Below are 23709 nucleotides of genomic sequence, written 5' to 3' on the forward strand. Positions count from 1 at the left end.
CAATCTACTCATCTGACAAAGGGCTAATATCCAGAACCTACAAAGAACTCAAACAAATTTACAAGAAAAAACAACCCCATCAAAAGTGGGCAAAGGATATGAACAGACACTTCTCAAAAGAAGACATTTATGCAGCCAACAGACACATGAAAAAATGCTCATCATCACTAGCCATCAGAGAAATGAAAATCAAAACCACAATGGGATCCCATCTCACACCGGTTAGAATGGCAAATATGAGATTTAAATAAACAGAGAAGCATGTGGTTTGAGTGAAGGTCAGAGATCAGGGTCTATCATTCAGCCACAGAAAGGTCCCCAAGTACCTCTGGCTGGTGAAGGAATTTATGTAGCCCTCAAAATGAGGTGGTGATGGTTGGTGGCTATGTGACCACAATTTTCTGAAATATACAGGAGTAGAATAAAAACCCAGTGGGAAACAAAGACAATCATCTGATTTGGTTTTGGGATAAGGCTAAAGGAGCTCTTTAGATTCATTTCTATTTTAAGCATTTATGTGCTTCTTAAATTTCAATAATTAGAATTTCCAGTGCTTTCTTTTTGCCATGTTTTCTTTGGGGAGGAGAAGAAAGAGGGTTGAGAGGTGAAGAATGCTTTAGCATTTACATTAAATGCCTCCTACTGTTAAATATATGAGACTTCTATAGTGAAAGATCAGGGCCTTATTTGCCTGTTAAGTAGATTAAAAACAACTCTGCCCTCCCTTCAGGACCCTCTACAAGCTGGTGACTTTTCACTGCCATTCTATCATATGTGGAGAATACAGTTTATACCTACCTTATTCTTGGTATAAAGATAAGGCACCACTTTTTGGAACACCTTGGGCACTTGCTCCATTGTGTCGTTATTAACAACGTGTAGGATACAGATTGGAAGTGTAGTATATACTTTGGGAACCAAAATCATATCTTGAGGAACCAAAAATGTTTCTCTGTAATTACAAAAGCATGAACTTTCCCTTGACATAAATCTTAAAGGAAGTTTGAAATTTGTATTAATGCTAAGAAATTTTTTTTAAAACTCCAAAGTTCCAAATAACTAAAAGGCACACATATTATTTTCTTTTAAAAATTACTATTCATATGCTATTTTGTCAAGTAAATGCAAGCTCTATTAAAAAATTCAATTTTATAAGTAATTTGTGACTTTTACCAGATATGCTATTGCTTAGAAATTGAAGGATCTTTTTCTATTCTAAAAGCATATTAATTTGTTATATTATTTTTATCGTGAACCTAAAAGATTCTAATAATTAGTAAACATTCTTCATATTTTGATGAATAGATAAAAATTTATATAATATCTCATTTAAAATGCCAAGTGTGGAAGAATTTTAACTAACTTATGAAAGCAACCCAGAAGCTAATACCTTTACTACTATCATAAATAAATATTGATAAATATAGATACTGCAAGCCATTTAGAGACATATTTGTCATTCTATAATAACCTTACCTGAATACTATAAACCAAGAATTTGGTGGCTGCTCTTGATAAGTCACAGTATAATCCGCAAAAGCAATCTTAGTTTCTTCATCTTGATAGCATGGATAAGATTCCAAAGACTTGCACTTGCTTTTAAACATTAGTCTAGAAATATAAAAATAAATTAAGTATCAATGGCAAAAGCCACTTTAAAGATAAACTCTATTTACAAAAAGAAATAAAAATAGTGTAAGATATTGCAAGTCATTGTTTGCTAGATTGAGATTTGATCAAAGGGAATCTGTGTAGTCCCTGAGACATGGTGCCAAAGGATGGGGACCCATTTTAGGTCACTCACAAAAGATATCTGTCAAAGGTGCCCAAGGTTGTCTGAGGCTCTTAAAGGAGAACATGATCCATGATTGAGGGAGTAAAGTTTATAGCTGGGAAACCAGAACCAAAGTTGAAGCTATAAGGATAGAAAAACTAGAAGCAAGCAAACCAGCAATAAAACTGGGTGAGAGTCACTGAAGGGCCTGGAATTAAAGTAGAGAATGGAGACTGAAATGGAGTTTAAAGTGAGAAATACGTTTGGGAAAATAGATTTTAAAAATCTAAGGCCATGCACAAGTGGAGAGTGCTGGCTTTCCTCCTGCATGATTTCTGAGGGTATAAGGGAGTAGAGCATACACTGCTAAACTAATTATAGAGCTGAGGTTTCTCCATGTTTTCCCCCTAGAAGACTGTGACATATTCCAGAACATAATGGGAGTGATGATGTGATGGATTTTCCGGGTCTTATCCCTCCCATTTGGCCAGAAACTGGATGTGCCCTTAGTAGCACTGGGAATATAAGGCCCTGTATACAATGTCTCAGGTATTAGCTGGGATGGAAGTCTTATAGCCATAGCAAATGGTTCTCTTTTAGAGGTGTACACAGAGCCAGAGATGTTCTTGTCTTTCAGAAGGCAGAGGTTTTGATTGTCAGTGGAAAGCAAAGACATGGTGGTCCTCATGGAAGACAAAAGTCACATACTCCATTTCATCATTGGTTTTGTTAGGTTTTGTTGATCATAGGCTTTTGGTAGGAGGAAACTAACAGGATTATACTTGGAAGGGGTTTAAAAGACCTTTTAAAATGGTGACAAGGACAAATAATAGGGTAACCATATATCTGGTTTGCCTGGGATAGCTGTGGTTTATACTTACAGTACTGGACTAATTATTAACAGTTCTCCATCTTTTCTTGTTAATGTCCTAGTTTGGATGATCAATGGTATGATAATTCTAACTAGGAGCTATAAAGTGCAGATCTGTCAATGCAGGACACCCCCGCAAATCACACAGGGCTCGCCTAATCTATACAAGGATGTTGGCTCAACCAACATGGGAATTAAGCTGGTCACAGTGGGAATTGACTGGAACGGGACCTGCACCATTCTAAAATGAGGGTGATTTCTGGTCTTCCCAGATGTCACTGCTCCTGTTAAACATTCTACCCTTTTAATGAATGTAAGGCTTTCAAAATCCTGATGAACTATATAGAATATTTTGAATGACCTAGGGTGATATACCCGACTGAGTTGGAAGAGTTAGTCTTAATTAAGAATTAGTTTTAATTTAGTCAGATTTTTATCTGATACAATGCCCTCATAGGAGAGTTTGTTTCTTAGACATCATTTGCAAGAAAATTGGGTGCAAGAGATTACCCACGTATTTTCTTATGATAGGCCTCAGAATGCAGAAGTAACTTGTACAAGAGGGTCTGTTCTCTCTGTGTGTGTCCACACAATTGGATTGGGTTGTTAAGATGAAATGGGATTCGGCCGGGCATGGTGGCTTACGCCTGTAATCCCAGCACTTTGGGAGGCTGAGGCAGGTGGATCACGAGGTCAGGAGATCAAGACCATCCTAACACGGTGAAACTATGTCTCTATTAAAAATACAAAAAATTAGCCGGGCCTGGTGGCAGGAGCCTGTAGTCCCAGCTACTTGGGAGGCTGAGGCAGCAGAATGGTGTGAACCCGGGAGGCAGAGCTTGCAGTGAGCCCAGATTGTACCACTGCACTCCAACCTGGGCGACAGAGCAAGACTCCGTCTAAAAAAAAAAAAAAGATGAAATGGGATTCAAATGGGATTCAATCTTAAGACTAAATCATAAATTGGTAAACTTAGTCTTCCCAGTTGACTTGGGGAAAGTTCTTCCCCTTCAGAGTTGCGAATGAAAGGCTAGGTTTCAGAACCTCAAACTTCCACATGTAGTAGTAATGACAATACCAATGTTTGCAATGGCTACTTTTCTGTAATGATTCAATCTGTGGCATTGTGCTAAGTCTACCTGTCTACCTTCATTTATCTTTACAGATTTATGAGGGAATAGTATTAGACAGTAGATATTATTATCCCTATGCTACATATAAAAATTAAGTTTAGAGAGGATAAGAATCTTATCTTAGATAACAATAATTAATAGAGCTGGCGTTAGCTTCAGGTCTTGTGTCAAATTGTGTGCTCTTAACCAAAGAATTAATGCCTGCTAGGATAAGGTAGCTTTGGATGCCACTGGCATTTGAGTTTAAATAACAGACATTTTGGTTTTATCTGTCCAAGAAATGCATATGTAGAACTCAAAGCATTGAAAGAGCATGGCCTCTGTATCAGATATGAGCTGAGAGTCTGTGAAATGGTCTTGACTGTAGTGGAAAGATCACATGGAGAAGAACAGCAACCTCCTGAAGGTATTATGCTAGTGTTTCAAATACACCTCCCTGTTGTACTATTCCCTAATAGGGGCGCTCACTTTTTAGCACATCATTTTCACGAAAATTTGGTGTAGGATCTGACCTACAGATCTCCTCCTGGTAGCCCCAAAATACAAAAGCAGGTTGGAAAAGAGGGTTTGTGCTCCTTATGTGCATTCAAACAATTAAAACATTAGGCGAAAGTGGAACCCTTTTAGGAAATGGGTTCTGGAGTAAAGATTAATCATGTAATCTGCATGGGGTCTGCAGAGTCTCTTGAAAATGTAAATTGATGTCTTTTATCAGTTTAGGAAGGTTCTCACCTGTTATCTTCGTACTTTCTGTCACTCCAATTACTTACACACTAAGCTGTCTGAGAATGCCCCACAAGTCCCTTATGCTATTTTCCACTCATTTTCTCTTAGCTTCACTTGGGATACTTTTTATTGATATATTACCCAGTTCACTAAACTCTTCTTCTACTATGCCTAACCTGTGGTTAAATTTATTAATGAGTTCCTAATTTTGGTTATTAAAATGTTCATTGAGGTACTTTCCATTTGTCTGTGTTTTATTAATTAAATGCTCAAACTTTTAGTCTATTTTCTCTTTTTTATTATGTATTTTCTTGCTCATTTTCGTAACAGTCATGTTTAGATGTTTTTTTCTTCTGCCACCTCTGAAATCTAAGTTGCCAGAGGGTATGGTTCCACATGTTTTCCATAATGTACAGTGTGTATATATATGGGGGGGAGGTGGGTGGGTGTGTAATTTTTTTCTGTTTTGTTCAGGTTAGCTGGACTGTTGGACATGAGTTATGGCTAGAATGCAGTTTTTCTAAGGTTCAATCTACCAAGGCCTTGCCCCTGTTTAGAAAGTGTTGCCCTCCAAGGATTTCATCTGACTATTTGTTAACTGGGATCTCATCCCTTACCAGGTCCTAAACTTTAATTTTGTCTTCTCAGCACCATAAGTTTTAAGGAAATTTTGTTCTGCTCCTAGAAGTTTTCTGCTTAGAATTTTAGTTCCGTGCAATTAAAATATAAAGAAAAAGTAACAAGTACCACAGAAATGTTTCAGATAAAATATTGTGGAAGGTCCAAAGTAATGGTGTGGTTCCAGCTGCAATGACCGGGGAGCACTCAACAAATATGGTAGTATTCAAACTGGACTTTGACAAAAGGACAATATACTGCAATAAAAATATCATTTGACTGCTTTACCTTAAGAGAGAAACTGCATACTGTTCTAAATTCATTTCCAATATAGCCCAAACTTTTTGAAGAGTATCTGCAACACTGATATTTTCTTTTGTGTCTAAAAATAATAATAAATAATAACAACGTTAAGCTTTAAGATGCCTGAAAGATCATCTTGTTCCAAGTCTTCATCTTCACAAATGAAGTTGAAACTCACAACTAAGATGGTATTCAAAGTCATAGGCTTCGTTAGCAGAAAAAATAGGTCTAAAATATGAGCCACAAACTTCTAGTCAAGAGCTCTGCTCATTGTATTATGCTGTTTCCCTTCATCTTTAAAGTCTTAAAATATTGCTTGACCTAATTTAAGATAGTCATCAAAGGGTTTACAGTAAAACATTTTTTGTGACAGGCCTTATCTCAGAAAAAGTAATCCATCCAATTTTTCTAAAGAACAATGGCTAATAGGATTTTACTAGAGCTCTATCTACTGCATTATCTGCAAATGGTTTAAAAGTAGATAATTTGCGGCCGGGCGCGGTGGCTCAGGCCTGTAATCCCAGCACTTTGGGAGGCCGAGACGGGCGGATCACGAGGTCAGGAGATGGAGACCATACTGGCTAACACGGTGAAACCCCGTCTCTACTAAAAAATACAAAAAACTAGCCGGGCGAAGTGGCGGGCGCCTGTAGTCCCAGCTACTCGGGAGGCTGAGGCAGGAGAATGGTGTGAACCCTGGAGGCGGAGCTTGCAGTGAGCTGAGATCCGGTCACTGTACTCCAGCCCGGGCGACAGAGCGAGACTCCGTCTCAAACAAACAAACAAAAAAAAGTAGATAATTTGCCAAGAAAATGTGAATCCATATTAAGAGCCTCAAATTTACTGTATCAGAAACTAACATTCTTTTACTAATTATTCTATCTTAATATCTTCATGGTATTTACCAGCATCTAAAATTGATATCTTCATATATTTACTTGTCTATTATATGCTTACTCTCACTAGAATACAAAATTCATCAGGGTAGAAATCTTGTCTGTTTTATTGACTGCTATAAGGCCAAAATATGTAACACTGCTGTGCAGTCAAGAGTTATTCAATAAATATATGTTGAGTGAAAAAAATGCAAACACTATTCAAAAAAACATTTTGAGTAGTTGAACACAAACTCTATGAAGTACATTACTGAATTGCTCATATTTTCAGTCTCTAAAAGGGAAGTAAAATCATTATATGAAAAATTTTACAACATATATGTACAATAAAAGCATATTGTACCGTATGCATGGTTTGAATGTGTTTCCCAAACTTTATGTGTTAGAAACTTAATTCCCAAAGTAACAGTATTGAGAAGTGGAATCTTTAAGAGGTGATTAGCTCATGAGAGCTATGCCCTTATGAATGAATTAATGTAATTATTGAAAGAGTGGGTTAGTTATCTCAAAAGTGGCTTCCTGATAAAAGGATGAGTTCTGACTCCCTCAATCCCTCCTTTATCTCCCTCTTTCTCTCTCTCTTTCTTTCACGAATGTGCTCTCTCACCCTGCCACCTTCCTCATGGGATAAAGACTCTGTCCAGATGCAAAGCCCTTGATTTTGGATTTTCCAGCCTTCAGAACTGTAAGAAATAAATCTCTGTTCTTTATAAGTAACCTGGTCTTTGGTATTCCATTAAATAAACCAAGACATCCTATATTGAGCTTGATGAATGCATATGTTTTGTAATGGGAGGAAAAAAAAATTATATTAGACAACTGTCATTATGTAATTTAGGGTTTTTAAACCATTGTGTATCTGATGTTTTTATGGCTTAAACATTATCATTAAATGTTTTAAATGGATCCATTTTTTTTTTTTTTTACAAGAAAATGTTTCAATATATGTAAAGAATTCTATTGGAGGTAAGGCTTCTCCTATCAAAATGTCAGCAAAAACCACAGAATGAAAAGGACTGAATATATGTGTTTTGTTTTTGTTTTTGTTTTTTTGAGACAAGATCTCACCCTGTCACCCAGGCTAGAATGCAGTGGTGTGATCTCCGCTCCAGCTCAATGCAACCACCACCTCCTGGGCTCAAGCAATCCTCCCACCTCCGCCTCCCAAGTAGCTGGGATTACAGGCACATGCCACCATGCCTAGCTAATTTTTATATTTTTTGTAGAGACATGGTTTCCCCGTGTTGCCCAGGCTGGTCTTGAACTCCAGAGCTCAAGAAATCTGCCCACCTCAGTCTCTGAAAATGCTTGAATATAAGTTTTGCATCTGCCATGTTTTACTTTAAGCTGATAAAATAGACCTTCTGGCAAAACTATTTATTTCGTATACATAGATGTATCTGATTTAATAAATTTAAGAACACAGTTAAAATGCATTTTATGCCTTCTAGATGTATGTTACTATGGACATACATGGTGGCTTCTTTATTATGCATTAGTTTATTCATTCACTTAATTATTCATTCATTTGAAAAATCATCTGGAAATGTGAAAATATCATGACTTAGCTGAGGCTGACTGAGGTAGGACAGTGCTAGGTAGTTGGGATATATACAGAAAAAGATCAGTTCCCTGTTTTAAAAGAATTTGCAATAGATTGGGAAAACAAAGCTGATCATTCTTTCATTTTTTCACTCATTCTTTCAGCAAGTATTTATTGTGTGCTTATGATGCACCAGGCACTGTGCCAATCCTGGGAACAAGACACTCAGTGTATTGGACATACTTCCTGATTTCAAATAATTTCATTATTTAGAGGACTGAAATTAATTAGTTGAGCCATAAAGTGGGGTGACTCTAAAATACTTTTATTAACACATATAAATACTTGTTCTTATATAAACAAGGTCATTTTATAAATGTTTGGACATACATACCTGGTATTCTGGCTTTCATGAGTAATCTAACATAAGTTCCTCTCCACATGGCTTGAATTTTAATTGCTGCTGCTACTTCCTCAGGAGAATACTCTTTATCACTTGTGGGCATAGAATATTTAACGTCCAGCCATTCCACTGGAAAGGGAAAAATAAACTTTGGACTGGAAATTATATTTAATCCCTTCCCCAAGTTTCAATGCCTTTAGCTGTTAAAGCCCTCCAACGTATAAAATTCTACATTCCAAGGGTTAGCATCATATTTAATATTGCCAGATCTAGGTGGTTCTTGTTAGAATGTAAGTATTCTGCAGGAGGGAAAACACACAAAATACGGACATCTTAGTGAACTACTATTGATTTCTGTGTGAATATAGCCAGAGATTTCTCTCAAAAATAAAAGACATGTCAAAATGATGGGAAGAAGAGGAAAGTAGGGTTACTCGGGTCAGAGGATCTTGCCAGAATTATTCAAATCAAACCATATAGATTAGTGACTTCCATATTTTTAAGGTTAGGAGTAAATAAAACAGGGAAGTTCTAGGCTCCCCTGGAAGTATATGTGGTGGGGATTAGGAGTAGGGGATACCCAGCAGGTCCTCGGAGCCCCTTGAGCTTTTAGAGCATTGCTTGAACTCCATGACAGTCCACGGAGATCTATTCCACTTACTCCACAAACACATTTCTCAAATTATTTACCTTACTTAAAACTAGGAATTCCTTGATTAAATATATACAGTTAATGGGTACCTAAAGAAACCTCTTCTAAGGAGGAATTGAGTAACTCCAAGTCCAAAACCATAGCCCGGAATGCAAATTTGAAGTTTGGAGGAGGTTTTGTTATTTGAACTTTTTTCATTAAACGCCATAAAGAAAGATGAAAAACCTGAAACAGATAAAGTACATTAATTTTTTTATAGCAAGAAAATAACCATTTCTCAGATATACACACAACCGAACAGAAGATTCTTTGAAGTCCCACTCACCCAGTAAGATACCAAAATTATCATTTGATTATTTCTAATTTAATAAAATGTAATCACTACAACAATGTTTATAATATAGGCTCAATTAAAATACGGCATTAAACTGGTAGAGGAGGTAAAGAATAAGGTAAAAAAATAGCATTATCCTTGTGCTTAAGCAAGTTAAATAGCTTATTTTATTGATTCTAAGATGCCATCCATTGTAAGACACATTATTATTTCATATGCTACTTAAAATGAAGAAATATTTCTTAGAGCTTTTTAAATCATTTAGTAGTGGTACTAATCTCATATTGAAAAAAACTCTTTTCGACTTAGGCAAAGCTTTTTCATCATCTGTCACATAGTTGTGTAATTATCAAAGTATAAAATGGAGTTTTTTGTTTTTTTTTTTTTAACCAAAATAGCTTCCTTCTGCATAAGTGATTCATTCACCAAGACCCTTTACATATTAAATCAGGGCCAGCTACATTGGGCACATGCGGAGTCATCTTGGTAGCATGAAATGGTGAACCAACCACATGGGCTCTCTTTCATCCAGGCTCAGTCATCTAACCTATCAGCAGTAGAAACTGACCCTGGTCTTTGATATGGTATCGTCCCCTGAGAAGTCTGGCCATTTACTTGGTGGCAAGCTGCTTCAGTGGACTAGACGTCCACTAGGTGGGTCACCGATTCCTTACAAGAATTGACTCCTGCCTCAGCTATGAGTTTGCTTTCTGTGTCCTTGGTACCTTGGCCAGCATCATTATCCAAGAGGTTATAGAAAATCTGGTTTGCAAACATGGGATTCAGCTAACATACCCGTGGACCAAGAGTTGCATTATAGAGTAAGGATCTAACCACTGGGAATAGTCTGGAACATGTTGGTCCTAACATATACCATACATAGAATTGATAAAATTCCTGGTAGATTGAAATGACACATAGAAGGCTCAGTTAAAAAGCCAGCCTGGAGATGACACTTGAAGTATGTACATATGAAATCAAAGACCAATATCTGGTACTGTATCTGCATAGTTAAAACACACAGGCCTGAGATTCAAAAGTTGCAAGTAAGATTGGCCTCCCTCCCCATCATCTGACATGACCCATTTGCAGAATCCGTGCCCGATTCCCCCACAATAACGGGTTTGCTAGATTACAGAACACATTTCTTGAAGGAAGGAAACAAGGGATAATCCTACCAGAGAATACGGTATTATTTACGACAAACCTAAACTATGACATATGTGAAGTTGCTTTGGGCCTCTCATCTTGGCAGATAAGCAGAAAAAAAGGAGTTAATATAACAGGATAGGAGGAGAATTCACATTGCTTATCATGAGTACTAGGGTTTCTGCTACATTGAGGGAGCAGGGAGAATTTAGTCTGAAACTTCCTGGGACATTTCTTGATGCTTCCATAGTGAATGAGTAATTGCAGCAACCATGGCCTGGCTAACAGTAAGGCAGCCAAGATCCTGCACCCATCATGATGGAGAATCTGGATCACCCACCCGGTGAGCCACTAGAAGAACTGGCTGCAAAAGAAGGCAATCTAGAATGGGTGGCAGAGGAGAGAGGTGTTGAATACTGATTGTGGCCTCAGGGCCAGTGGTAGTTATAGAGACTACAGCCTTTTTTGTCATATGGTGATTTAATTATTTATTTGTTTAATTTTAGACCTTGTGACCAGCTACCAACCTGAAGTATGGATGACAGAGTTTACTTAAAGGTGGGGGCACTATCAGACTTGTTCTACAGGTGAATTATGGTAAATATTTCTTGTTTATTACTCTCATGCTGTAGGTGAGAAGTTCTCAACTGGAGTTGATCTGCCCCTCAAGCAGCATTGCCAAATTAAATACATTACACTATAAGGGCAAGTACAAATCAAAAAATAAGAGACTTAATCACTCCCTATAAAAAGAAGGAAAGAGGTTGTATTCAGAACACTTGTAATGATAAGTTCTCTCTCTCTCTGCCTGTCTCTCTCTCTCTCTTCCTCTCTTTCTCTTACTCTTTCTTTCTCTCAGAAATGTATGTAAATCTTATTTATTTATTTATTTATATTTGAGATGGAATTTCACTCCTGTTGCCCAGGCTGGAGTGCAATGGCGTGATCTCGGCTTTTTGCAACCTCTGCCTCCCAGGTTCAAGCGATTCTCCTGCTTCAGCCTCCCGAGTAGCTGCGATTACAGGCACCCACCACCACATGTGACTAATTTTTCTGTTTTTAGTAGAGATGGAATTTCACCACGCTGGCCGGTAAATCTTTCTAAAAGCTAAGTAAGCCTCTTGCCCATTTAACAGCCCAGGAATGTTTTTCTCCAGGACCTAAGAACCATTTCTTTGAAATGTTAATCATCATGGAAGATAGCACCAGTATTTCCCAGTTTCTTTGGGAGAGTAGGAGACTAGCATTGGTAGGTACCTTGCTGATATGAAGGTGTTACAAGTATTTTTCTTTTGATAAAGCTAATTACCTAACACAGATGGTCACCCCTATACCAAGTGAATTTGGGATGAACTATGTTGTGTGGCAAGAGGTACTATGGAGTCCTTTTCCTTGAGGACTACATATTGTTTATCTTGACAGTTTGTGTGAAATGGGCTGTATCTGCTTGGGGTAAGATTTTTTTTGTTTGTTTTTTGTCTTTGCAATCTCTTAGCAGATTGCCTATGATGTGCATCATCTTCTGGCTTAAACTTCATTCAACGATAAATTGTTTTCCTTCTCTTCTGCCTTGTGAACAGGTCATCTAGGTTGCGAGATTTTATTTCTAATTATATTTCCTCAAGAACCCCAAACACCCAGTCAACTTTGAATAATGGATAAAATAAATTTTATATAAGTAATTTTATAAGTATACTGGGACAGTAGTATACTTCTGTCCTAAATATTGCACGTATGGTTTGTTTACACACAAAATACAGTTTAACTGGGTGTCCTGTATTTGTATTTACTAAATCTGACAATGCTACCCCTCCCTGCAGGGGCATCTGGCAATGTCTGAAGCCTTTTTCAGTTGTCACAACTGGAATCTACTGGTGTTTAAAGGGTGGAGACCAGAAATGCTATTAAACATCCTACAGGGCATTACAAATGAACTGTGGAAATATAAAGAATCATAAGAATCTACTATGTAAAATGATATGCCAACAAGTTGGTTAACCCAGAAGAAAAGGACAAATTCCTAGACACATAGAGGCAATATTAAATTAGTAATAACAAGTATCCCATGTTGACCAGGCACAATGCTCATGCCGCTAACCCCAGAACTTTGGGAGGCTAAGCCAGGAGGATTGCTTGAAGTCAGGAGTTGAAGACCCGCACAGGCAATATAGTGAGACCCCATCTCTTAAATTTTTGTTTGTTTTTAATAGCCAGGTGTGGTGGTGCATGCCGGCAGTTCTAGCCACTTGGGAGGGTAAGACAAGAGGATAGCTTGAGCCCAGGAGTTCAAGGCTGTAATGAGCTATGATCATGCTTCTGCAAGCCAGCCTGGTTGACAGAGCAAGACCTCATCTCTCGAAAAAAGAGAAAGTCTCCCATCAAACAAAAGTGCATGACCTGATGGCTTTACTGTTGAATTTTACAAAACACTTAAAGAAGAACTAATACAAATCCTTCTAAATCTCTTCCAAAAAAAAATTGAAGGAGAGACAATAATTATTTGACCCAAAATGTTAATAGTGTGAGGGTTAAAAAGCCAGACATAAGCCCACCTGGTTTTAGTGCAACTGCAGTGGACAGGTCCATATGTGCCTTGTGAAGGGGTTACCAGAAAGTCTCTTTGCTTCATCCCCTCATGGCTGCCCGTGAAGCCAGAATGCTACTTGGCCTGGCAGAGGCACACGTTGTAAGTGTGAGGAAGTCAAAGCCCTCGAGGGCAACCACCTAACATTGGGGAAAAGAGTTGGTGGAGAAAAACCACATCTTGCCATCCTTGAGTGGGAACTTTTAAAGGGATGTCCCACATAATTCCTCAGGACACCCTGCACGGCTGATTCCCAGTAACCACAGCAGTAATTGTCATGTCCTTTAACCAATTTCTTTCTCTTTCTCATTTCATTATTTTTACTCCCTCATTTCTGCTTTCTGAAATCACCTCCCAAATATATTATTTTCATCCAAAATATTTTCTCTGGCTCTGATTTGGGAGGTCACCTAATGGAAGACATACCATTTCAAAAAGAAAGTTTCCTCTTCTGAACATCATATTCCAAAGAAGCTTACCCTGAAGTGCTGTGCAGTTAGTTCTTTATCATGGAAGGGGACAGGGTAGTGAGCTCTTTGCAGATCCTTCAAAGCTGCAGAGAGTTTACCCTTATCTTTGAAATTAGCAATCACATTTCCAATAGCTTTCATAATCAACAGAGACTGTTCTGTAAATCGGCAGCTCTCCTGTGAAGACAAAGCATGGCAGCCACCCTCACTCATCCTTAAGTGTTATTTAGTTTATACAGATTAATGTCTGTTAAAATGTGAAACCTCTGCTGTATGGCTGATTCAATAATTCTTTATAGAGGATTTGACATCAAGGCAGTTTACTAAATTCTGCAATCTCAGAGATAAAAAACAAGGAATGCAATTCTTACCTGAGTGGGAACCCTGTAGGAGGAATATTCACCTCATATTGGGGATCATGGAAAATTTCCCCACCACGTTAATAACCAGACGTAGTTCTGAGGACATTTAGGATTAGCCTGAGAAAAAACTGTGTGGAGTTTGAGGACTGACAAACAGAGATTTCAGGGAGAAAGCCAGAAAGGTAAAAAAGATGAGAGGGTGATCTAGCATGGGCTGGTGGCTCTCTCCTGCTATAAACTGTAAAAAAAAAAAAAAAAAAAAAAATCATAAAGGAAGAAGGAGACAGGAATTTCAGGAAGTAACCAATTTTAAGAAATCGGAGAAAACTATGAGGTGTTTGGAGCTGTTGTTGTTGGTGTATGGTGGGTGGTCCTGGAGTTGCCTGGCAGCAGAATGAAAAAAGTAAAATTGGAAAACAAACAAACAAACAAACAAAAAATAAAATATTTTTTCCCCTTAGAGGGCACCATGGTGCAAACATGATTCTCGATTCTGTCCTGAAATTTTGGGGAATGGCCCAGCAAGTGTGCCTGGAGCACAGATGCCTTGCTAGGGTGAGAAACTGATGAAAGCAGATGCAACTGACTCATTATTGGAACACACTGACTTAGAATCCTGACAAAACCTACAGAAAGCTTCATCTCAGTGGTATCTCTCCCTAAGGTGAAACCATGACCAGAAAAGTTCTCTGGTCAAATATTAGATAGGGATGAATTATGGTTCTACGTAGCTTTAGTCTCTCTGCCCTTGGGTCAGTCTATTCTTTTTTGTTTCTTGGACTTGAGCTCCAACAATCTTTTCAACATCAGGAAGTGATATCTCCAGGGAAATGTGAGCCCACAGACCAAAATAAATAAACACCCGGGGAGATAAATTATCTAAAGGGAGACAACAAACTGACAATGTGTACCATATAAAGCAGAATTATTTTTTGAAAAACACAATTTGAAATAAGCAAGATAAACCTAGTTAGGGAAATAAGTGACATCTGTGTCTAAAGTGAACTTGCTGATTGGTGTGATCTTGCTGTGGCTGTTGAGCAAGAGAGAAAGAGAACTAGTGAGAGGTGGTACAGCAAACAGAGGAGGCAGCCCTGGGAACTCTTGCACAGCCACTGCTCAGACAAGGAAGAATGCATGAGTGTGACATGTGTAGGAGCCATCTGTTTGCCACAAAATTTGCTGGCTGGCTTAGAGAATCCCATCAATACAAGGTTGTGCTATTTGGAATTGTTTTTTGTTTGCTTGTTTCTTTTTTTTTTTTTTTTTTTTTTTTTTTTTTGGTGGGAAAGGGTTAGAGCTGAGGAAGCATCAGGAATTATACAGTGGGAAGGTCGTCTGCAAATATTCTCCCAAATGCACGTGCACAAAGGACATCTAAAACCAAGAGAAGATTTCAGGGGGCATACTGGTCCCGTTGACCTCATCTCTTCTTTCGGACCCCATCAGAACAGAGAAGCAAGAGAAACCAAGGAGAAAAGACCAAGAAGAGTGAGAGGAGACAAAGGTGAAGAGACTGAAGCTTCTGAGCTACTCTTTCCCTGCTAAATCCCGGAGACACATGCTCCAAATTCCTTAGGTAAAGGAAGAAATGAAAGGAGAGAAAGAGACCAAAATTTTAAACTGTATTAAAAACGACTACACTGATCTTTTATACCCCAAAGAACCAATGATACCACGGGATCTAACTAAGATATTAACAGAAATGAAAAGACATTCAACAGAGTAGAGGTGAGAGCAGTTGTTGGAGAAAAGTATACATATTTCTCTTGTATACCTACAGGCTTCAGACTTCATTATAGACTTCATGGTTGCATGTGGGGATTTCTTGCAGAGTATACTTAACTGTTTTAAAAGGTAAAAAATGAGTAAGTTGAATATAAAATAAAAGTGTGTTTAGTTCAAAATCTTTGAAAATAAAGCACATAAAAATTGCAGTTGTTGCTGGGCACAGTGGCTCGCGCTTGTGATCCCAGCACTTTGCGAGGCTGAGGCGGACAGATCATGAGGTCAGGAGTTTGAGACTAGCCTGGCCAACATAGTGAAACCCCGTCTCTACTAAAAATACAAAAAAAAAAAAAAAAAAAAAAATTGCGGGGTGTGGTGGCATGACCTGTAACCCTAGCTATTTGGGAGGCTGAGGCAAGGAGAATTGCTTGAATCTGGAAGGCAGAGGTTGCAGTGAGCCGACATCATCCCACTGCACTCCAGCCCTGGCAATAGTGCGAGACTCCACTTCTAAATAAATAAATAAATAAATAGCTGTTGCAAAAATACTCACTGGTTCGAAGTTGGGCAGTACGACGTGTTCATCCCCAATGACAAATGACACCATGCTGCAGATGTGTATGGCGTGTCCTACTGGGGAGTATGCGTTGAAGAGTAGCATGTGTCTCCTTAAAGAGAAGGGGTGCTGGATGAGAACGGAGTGCTTCCTGGGTGGTAGCATTTGACCTGTGAGTTGCTTGTTCACACTTTGGAACTCAAACAAAGTCAAAGGTTAGTGAAGAGTTCAATTTTTAACACAGATGAGATAAGGATCTTTGAATTTGCACTCTATAAGAACCCTACAGGATCACGAAATCTATACTTTACTTATTATGTAGGACAAACATAGTTAGACTAAATGCCAAACTTCTCTCTAGTGCACGCTGGAGTGACCTCCCACACACTGTAGTCATGGTGTGAAGACTAGTCTTGATTTCTCCCTAACAACAAGAAGAACTCAGGCCGGTATAGAACTGTGTAGGCTTCATAGTCTTTTTCTCACGAATGCATCATTTCATGTATGTTAATTGCGTCTCCTCTACCAGGTTGTTGTATCGTGAGAGCAGGGATATTCAAGTTCCTCCAGTTATTGAGCATTTAGAGCAGCAGTCCCCAATCTTTTTGGCACCAAGGACCGGTTTCACAGAAGACAATATTTCCATGGACTTGGTTTGGGGATGGTTTCAGAATGAAACTGTTCTACGTCAGATCATCAGGTATTGGATTCTTATAAGGAGCGTCCAGCCTGGATTCCTTGCATGTGCAGTTCACAATAGGATTCCCGCTCCTATGAGACTCTAATGCTGCTGATCTGACAGGAGGCAGAGCACAGGCACCGCTCACCTCCTGCTGTGTTGCCCAGTTCCTAATAGGCCTCGGACCGGCACCAGTCCATGGCCCTGGCGTTGGGGACTGCAGATTTAGAGCATGTTCAAAACATACATGCTGATGGTTTAGGTTCTGTGGGGGAAAAAGCGTGTATAAGAAGATTCTTTTTTTTTTTTTTTTTTTTTTCTTTTTTTTTTTTTTGAGACGGAGTCTGGCTCTGTCGTCCAGGCTGGAGTGCAGTAGCCGGATCTCAGCTCACTGCAAGCTCCGCCTCCCGGGTTTACGCCATTCTCCTGCCTCAGCCTCCCAAGTAGCTAGGACTACAGGCGCCCGCCTAGTCGCCCGGCTAGTTTTTTGTATTCTTTAGTAGAGACGGGGTTTCACCGTATTAGCCAGGGTGGTCTCGATCTCCTGACCTTGTGATCCGCCCATCTCGGCCTCCCAAAGTGCTGGGATTACAGGCTTGAGCCACCGCGCCCGGCCTATAAGAAGATTCTTTATTAAATTCCTTGTCCTCGGTTGTCTCAATGAATGAGCGCTCGGACAGAGTAATTTGATTTGCTGGAGTATAAAGGGGAGATGTGAGAAATGTTAAAGTTTCAAAATGTATTATTTTCTAGAAGTACTAGATGCCTGACACAATTATTTTAGCATTTGTTGCTGAGGCTTTGCTTTTTGCATAAGAGCCATAGTTTTTTGTTGATCATATAAAATAAGCATGATGGATCTTGGGAAAAAGTAAAAGCTAGTGAAAATGTTTATTTCAAAGCCTAGTGAAAATATTTATTTCATCTGAAATTTGAGGTAATATTTTGAATTTTATTCATCAAAATAAAAAACATTTCCATTATATGTATTTTCTCTAAAATTGAAACTAATGTGTTTAACCAGCTTTATCTGAATTAAAATATTATTTAACAAAATCAGCTACAGGAAAATCTAGATTGGCAGCGGAAAATGCGTATTTCTCAATTTGCATTTAAATAGAATCAAGGTTTTTGCTAAGTATTATAATATTGGTGAGAAAACTGTAAGAAATATTTATGAGAAAATTCATAATATTTAAAATATTATCAGTGTTATGTGTATAATACTTACAAATTAATTTTAGAAAATGCTGGGTTAAACAAGCTTACGCAGTATTGTTGACTAAATATATTCCCAGAATCTTTGACAATTATGAATCTCCCAAAGGGGTATTCATTGTACAGTATTTCTCAATGTAGTTTTTTGGAATTATTTTTCTCACGAATAATAATGATGGACCTATGCCTTGAGAAATTACTTTAAGAAACAATATCTTAGACTCTATATTGTTTACTTCTTTAGTAACCAACAATTTGCAAGGCTTCAAACCATTTTTATTATGGGAAAAATGAAGTCACTTCATACCCAACAGGCAGACGAACCACTGTAGCCTTGGTAGCATATGTGTGAATCTTCAGAACAAGATTGCCTGGTTTCAGAGATTTCCAAGAAAATGTCTCAGCTGTGAGAAGCCCAGGCTCTATGGGAGGACTGTCTTTCGTTAAGGCTTTAAGATAAGTAAAAAGGTATCAAAATTTGATTGTGAAAGTGCAGTTGGCATTCACTAGTACTGTTTTTTTTTAATTAAGTAACAACATAAATAATAATAATCAAGCATTAGAAATATTATTGAATGTTCACAAAACATTAGAAATTGCTCCAGGTAAATTACTAGAAAGAAACACTTAGGTCTTCCTGCCTGCTCAATGTTCTTCCTTATAACAATCCTCTCAAGTGAAGAAACCAGGAATAGGAAAATCAGAAGTAGGAGGACATTTTTCATTGTAGTATAGCATCGCTTTTATTATCTCTATGGTAGTAACTACAGTATCCCTCTAGATTCAATTTTAAAGGAAGAAAACATATTACATCTTGAAAAATAAGAGATTTCTCTAAAACAGCATAAAAATAGCTAAAAAAAACTCACTGTTTATCAAAAAAAAATTATTTTTTAAAGATGGATTCTCACTCTGTAACCCAAGCTGAAGTGCAGTGGTGCAATCTCGGTTCACTGCAACCTCCACCTCCTGGGTTCAAGCAATTCTCCTGCCTCAGTCCGTGGAGTACCTGGGATTACAGGCACCTGCCATCACCCCTGGCTAATTTGTGTATTTTTAGTAGAGACGGGGTTTCATCATGTTGGCCAGGCTGGTCTCGAACTCCTGACCTCAGGTGACCTGCCCACCTTGGCCTCCCAAAGTGCTACGATTACAGGAGTGAGACACCATGCCCAGCCTGTTTATCAAAATTTTTACCTTTGATTCAGTCTTTGACATTATGTAGAAAGCAGGCAATTAACAAAGTTTGAATTTAATATCAAGTTTTTCTTTAAAAATGGATAAATAATACGGGCTAATTGTTCATCAATGGCTGAGGGCAAAATACTTTCTCCCCTATTTCCAGAAAACACTGGAATTGAGGATAAAGGTCACAACATTACCTGAAATGCCTTCATGCCTATAGAATTTAAATGTTCTGGGATGTGGTGTGGCTTCAGAGCTTTTGGTTTGGTAGATGCACTAAACTTAGATCACTAAATTTTGGAAAATTTATTATACAACAAGTATTTTCTAGCCACCTACTCTACATTAGACACCATTCAAAACGTTGACAATACTTCAGTTTAAAAAAAAAAATCCCCGCCCTACATGTTGACAAACATTCAGTATCAAGCATTTGGGAAATACTTATTGTACACTTACAGTGCCATGTACTGTTAATTTGAGCTAAAGAAAAAAATTAGCAAAACAGGCCAAAGAATAAAAGAATGAAGTTTTGTGAGTGTGTTCCTGTGTGTGCATGTTTATGCAAGGGTTGGCTTTGCAGAAGAGCAGAGATTTTCTATCCATTAGAACAGAAGGAAGGTGGCCTAGATTTTGAGAGCGTTCATTGCGGGAAAGGGAGATAGAAATTCTGAAAGCAGAAATCATTTCTGATTTCTTCTGTCTCTTCAGTGAGATTAGCAGCAAGGTCATCAGCTGAACATGAGTGAGAGTAAGAGTAGGTGTTGAATATTTGAAGAGAGAGAGCATGTTTGAGGGTTTGCAATAGTCATCTACAGAAATAAGTAAGAGTGGGAGAATAAATGAACGAAAGAAATACTGGCAGTGCTTAAGGCCTTGTTGAGATTTGCGCTCCTCAAATTTAAGCAAGGCTAGCCAGTATGTTTGTTTTTCTCCCCTCCGATCACATTCAACTGCTGTCTTGAAATTGTGAGTTGGATATAGCATCAAGTTTAACCAATAGTGAAGTTTTTCCAGGAAAATTAGATGAGGGGTAAAAGAGCAAATGTGTGCAGGGTATCTCTGTGATGGACAGAAAAAAAAGTGGCAGGGTAGAGAGTAATGAAAGTCCCAGTATTTCCAAAATTGTAGGAGTGGGAGTTCTGTAGAGTGAACTAGAGAGTCAAGCAGCGAGGGGGGAAGTCGGGTGCTTGAAATTGAGATGATTCAGATGATGCACCAAAAAAAAAAAAAAAAAAAAAAAGTAACCTTAAAGTCTACAGAGTAACCATGAAAGGAGACCAAGGTGGGATAGAGGAAAAGATTGTTGGATAGAGGAAAAGATTGTTGGAACATCAAATCGAAAACAAATAGTTTGTTTTTCAATAGATGTTGAAATAATTAAGAACGATGACATTTGCAGGTCAACAACGACAGCAACAACAGATTGACTAAGTACACCAAAAAAGTGAACAGATTAGTACAACCAGAAAAGGTGCGGGTGGCAGGAGTGAGCATAATCCTTGGTGTCTGCAGAGTAAGAGCATCAGAGGAGGTGGTGTAGGTGGTCCAGTGGGACTCTGGAGAAACTCTGGAAAGGGAGGAAGTTCCTTCATTCATGGTCTTCTAAAAATCTTTTTAAATTAAAAAAAAATTTTTTTTGAGACAGAGTTTTGCTCTTGTTGCCCAGGTTGGAGTGCAATGGCACAATCTCAGCTCACTGCAACTTCTGCCTCCTGGGTCAAACGATTCTCCTGCCTCAGCCTCCTGAGTAGCTGGGATTACAGGCGCCTGCCATCACGCCCTGCTAAGTTTTGTTACTTTTAGTCGAGACGGGGTTTCACCATGCTGGCCAGGCTGGCCTAGAACTCCTGACTTCAGGTGATCCACCCGCCTCAGCCTCTCAAAGTGCTGGGATTACAGGTGTGAGCCACCACACCTGGCCTCTAAAAATCTTATTATTGCATGTTCCCTAGCCTGAACATGATCTGGGCTTTAAGGCTATCATTTTCTCAGAGTCCTCTTACCTCCATACTCCCCCCAGCGTACCAATGCAGAAAAGCAAACCAGTAGTTCAATAGGTTTTAGACTATCTACAAATAGATAGTAGGACACTCGTTCTTCTGAAAACTGCAAGAAATTAGAGCAGTTGTCATACTTAATATCAGTTGATCAATGCTATTATTTTCACTTGTAATGAAAACATAGTATAACATCTAAAATTTACAGGAAACTTAGTGTCAAAATAAACACTTTATGAATCTAATTGTATGAAGAAAATTATACTGGGTGAATGTTGGCAACCTTCTGTGGAAATTGCAGCGCTGTGTTAGACTACTAGCCGCCATATCAGAGAGAGGCAGAGCTCTCCTCTATGAGGAAAGAAAAGGGATACACTTGTTCCAGAAATAAGAAAGAGAAGAGACTGAGCCCAGGGCAGAGTAGTACTCAAGCATGGGTCTTTGATGGGCAGGAAGGCCACAGAGTAAGTAACTGTGGCAGATAATGGGAATGGCCAATTGGATGTCTTAAGTTATTTTACAGGGTGGTGCATGAAATAAGCACTCTCTTCCTTCTTTCCACAGGAGCTTCAGATACACACCTGCCGTGGTTTGGCTCTGTGTTTCCACCCAAATCTCATGTCGGATTGTAATCCCACATGTTGAAGGAGGGGCTTGGTGGGAAGTGATTGAATCAGGGGAGCAGACTTATCCCTTGCTTTTCTAGTGACGGAGTTCTCAGGAGATGTGGTTGTTTGAAAGCATGTGGCACTTCCCCCTTTGCTGTCTCTCTCTCTCTCTCTCTCCTGTTCTGCCATGGTAAGACATGTTTGCTTCCCCATCGCCTTCCACCATGACTGTAAATTTCCTGAGGCCTCCCAGCCATGCTTTCTGTACAGCCTGTGGAACTGTGAGGCAATTAAATCTCTTTTCTACATAAATTACCCAGTCTCAGATAGTTCTTTACAACAGTATGAGAACGGACTAACTCAATACCCACTGCTTGCTGACACAGTGGGCTGTGGGTTTTTATTTTGGAGATGGAATAAAGTGCTTAGTAAAATCAAAACTTCCATTAAAAGATAGTTACATAAAGGTTACATGCATATAATTTCAGTTCATCCTATATGAGTACTATCAATGTATCTAATTACACACTGATAGTACTTAATAATACTTAATAATTAATATAATTATTTAGATACATTAATGTATCTAATTACACAGAAAGGGTAAGCTATTTACCAAAGGTCACAGAGTTTGTAGTAGCAAAGATGTGAGAAAAAAGTAGGTATAGCCATCTGCATGACTCTAAGGCTGGCACTCTTGTCTAATACATTATTATTGCCTTTCACGTTCTCAGTGCTTCAACATAATTGTGAGGGATGGCACACACTAAACGTATTCAATTAACTTAATTGAAATATACTATACTTTAAAAGTTGTTCATATTCTACCACAGTATTTAAAAACCAGTTAATATATGAAAGACAAATATGTAGCAATGCTATGAAAAAGGAAGCCTTGTTATTTAATCAAGTATAACAAAGAGTGCTAGAAATGCTTGATACAATGTAATCATGACTTAAATGATTACTCCTCTCCCTATTTTCCATTTGTTTTCATTTGGCACTTTATTTTATTTGTTTCCCATCAGCTGTGACATGTTGATGATATAGAGTGTTGTTTCAAATATACACTATCTGAAAATATGAAAGACCCTTGGACTTGTGAGCCTGGCATGCATGCCTGAGAAGGAGTTTCTGCCTGGAGCTCATTTTCTGTCATTTTCAAGGGCCTGAGAATTGAAGGGTGGGGTGTTCCTAAAGGCCACACAGGGGCCTCTGCCCTGGTGTCAGCTCATGGCACCTTTGAAATGACCCTGCTCTAACTTCTCACTGAACACCAAGGGAACATCTGTGGATTGTGCTGAGGACAGGCTTCGGGCTCTGTGTCCCCAGCTCAGCAGGCCACTAAGGTCTGGAGTGTCTGGCCTCAGACCACAGCTGATCCTTCCTTTCAGGCCATACTAAATGCCAATAAGATTATATTACAATGCCTTCCAAGAAAGTTATTTTTTCACACCATTAATTTTTTAAAAAATTCAGGGAAATAAAAAGGAATGTCATAATTTTATTTCACCAAGCTGAGACATTTAAAAGAGAAAAAAAATTCTGTGCTTATCATCACCTCATAAGAATAAGATCAGAATAAAGAACAGTTGACCAGTTTACCACATACACTTTTAAATTAGGATGGTTATATGTACCAAAAGCTACTATGCAACTGTCTTTAGTAAATGACAGCCAACATTTATTATCACTTACCAATAAGCATTCTTCTATGTGTTTTACATGTGTTATTTCACATTTGATCTGCTTCATTTTCCTTAGATGTAAAATTATGGTAATAATATATCTTTTTTTTTATTATTATACTTTAAGTTCTAGGGTACATGTGCACGAAGTGCAGGTTTGTTGCATGTATACATGTCATGTTTGGTTTGTGCGCACCATTAACTCATCATTTCATTTAGGTATATCCCT

General features: G+C 38.4%; 1 protein-coding gene across 1 annotated transcript in view; it reads right to left on the minus strand.

The window, feature by feature from the left end:
• Positions 1-23709, minus strand: part of ADGB (androglobin) — a 243402-nt gene that overhangs the window by 83713 nt on the left and 135980 nt on the right. Inside the window, 9 exon segments of the mRNA XM_017877613.1 lie at positions 799-952; positions 1477-1611; positions 5411-5504; positions 8259-8396; positions 9009-9144; positions 13466-13633; positions 16100-16214; positions 18307-18448; positions 21191-21293. Of these exon segments, the coding sequence (XP_017733102.1) occupies positions 799-952; positions 1477-1611; positions 5411-5504; positions 8259-8396; positions 9009-9144; positions 13466-13633; positions 16100-16214; positions 18307-18448; positions 21191-21293 (1185 nt within the window).

Source organism: Rhinopithecus bieti, unplaced genomic scaffold (genome assembly GCF_001698545.2).
Source record: "Rhinopithecus bieti isolate Rb0 unplaced genomic scaffold, ASM169854v2 scaffold_10706, whole genome shotgun sequence".
Classification (NCBI taxonomy): domain Eukaryota; kingdom Metazoa; phylum Chordata; class Mammalia; order Primates; family Cercopithecidae; genus Rhinopithecus; species Rhinopithecus bieti.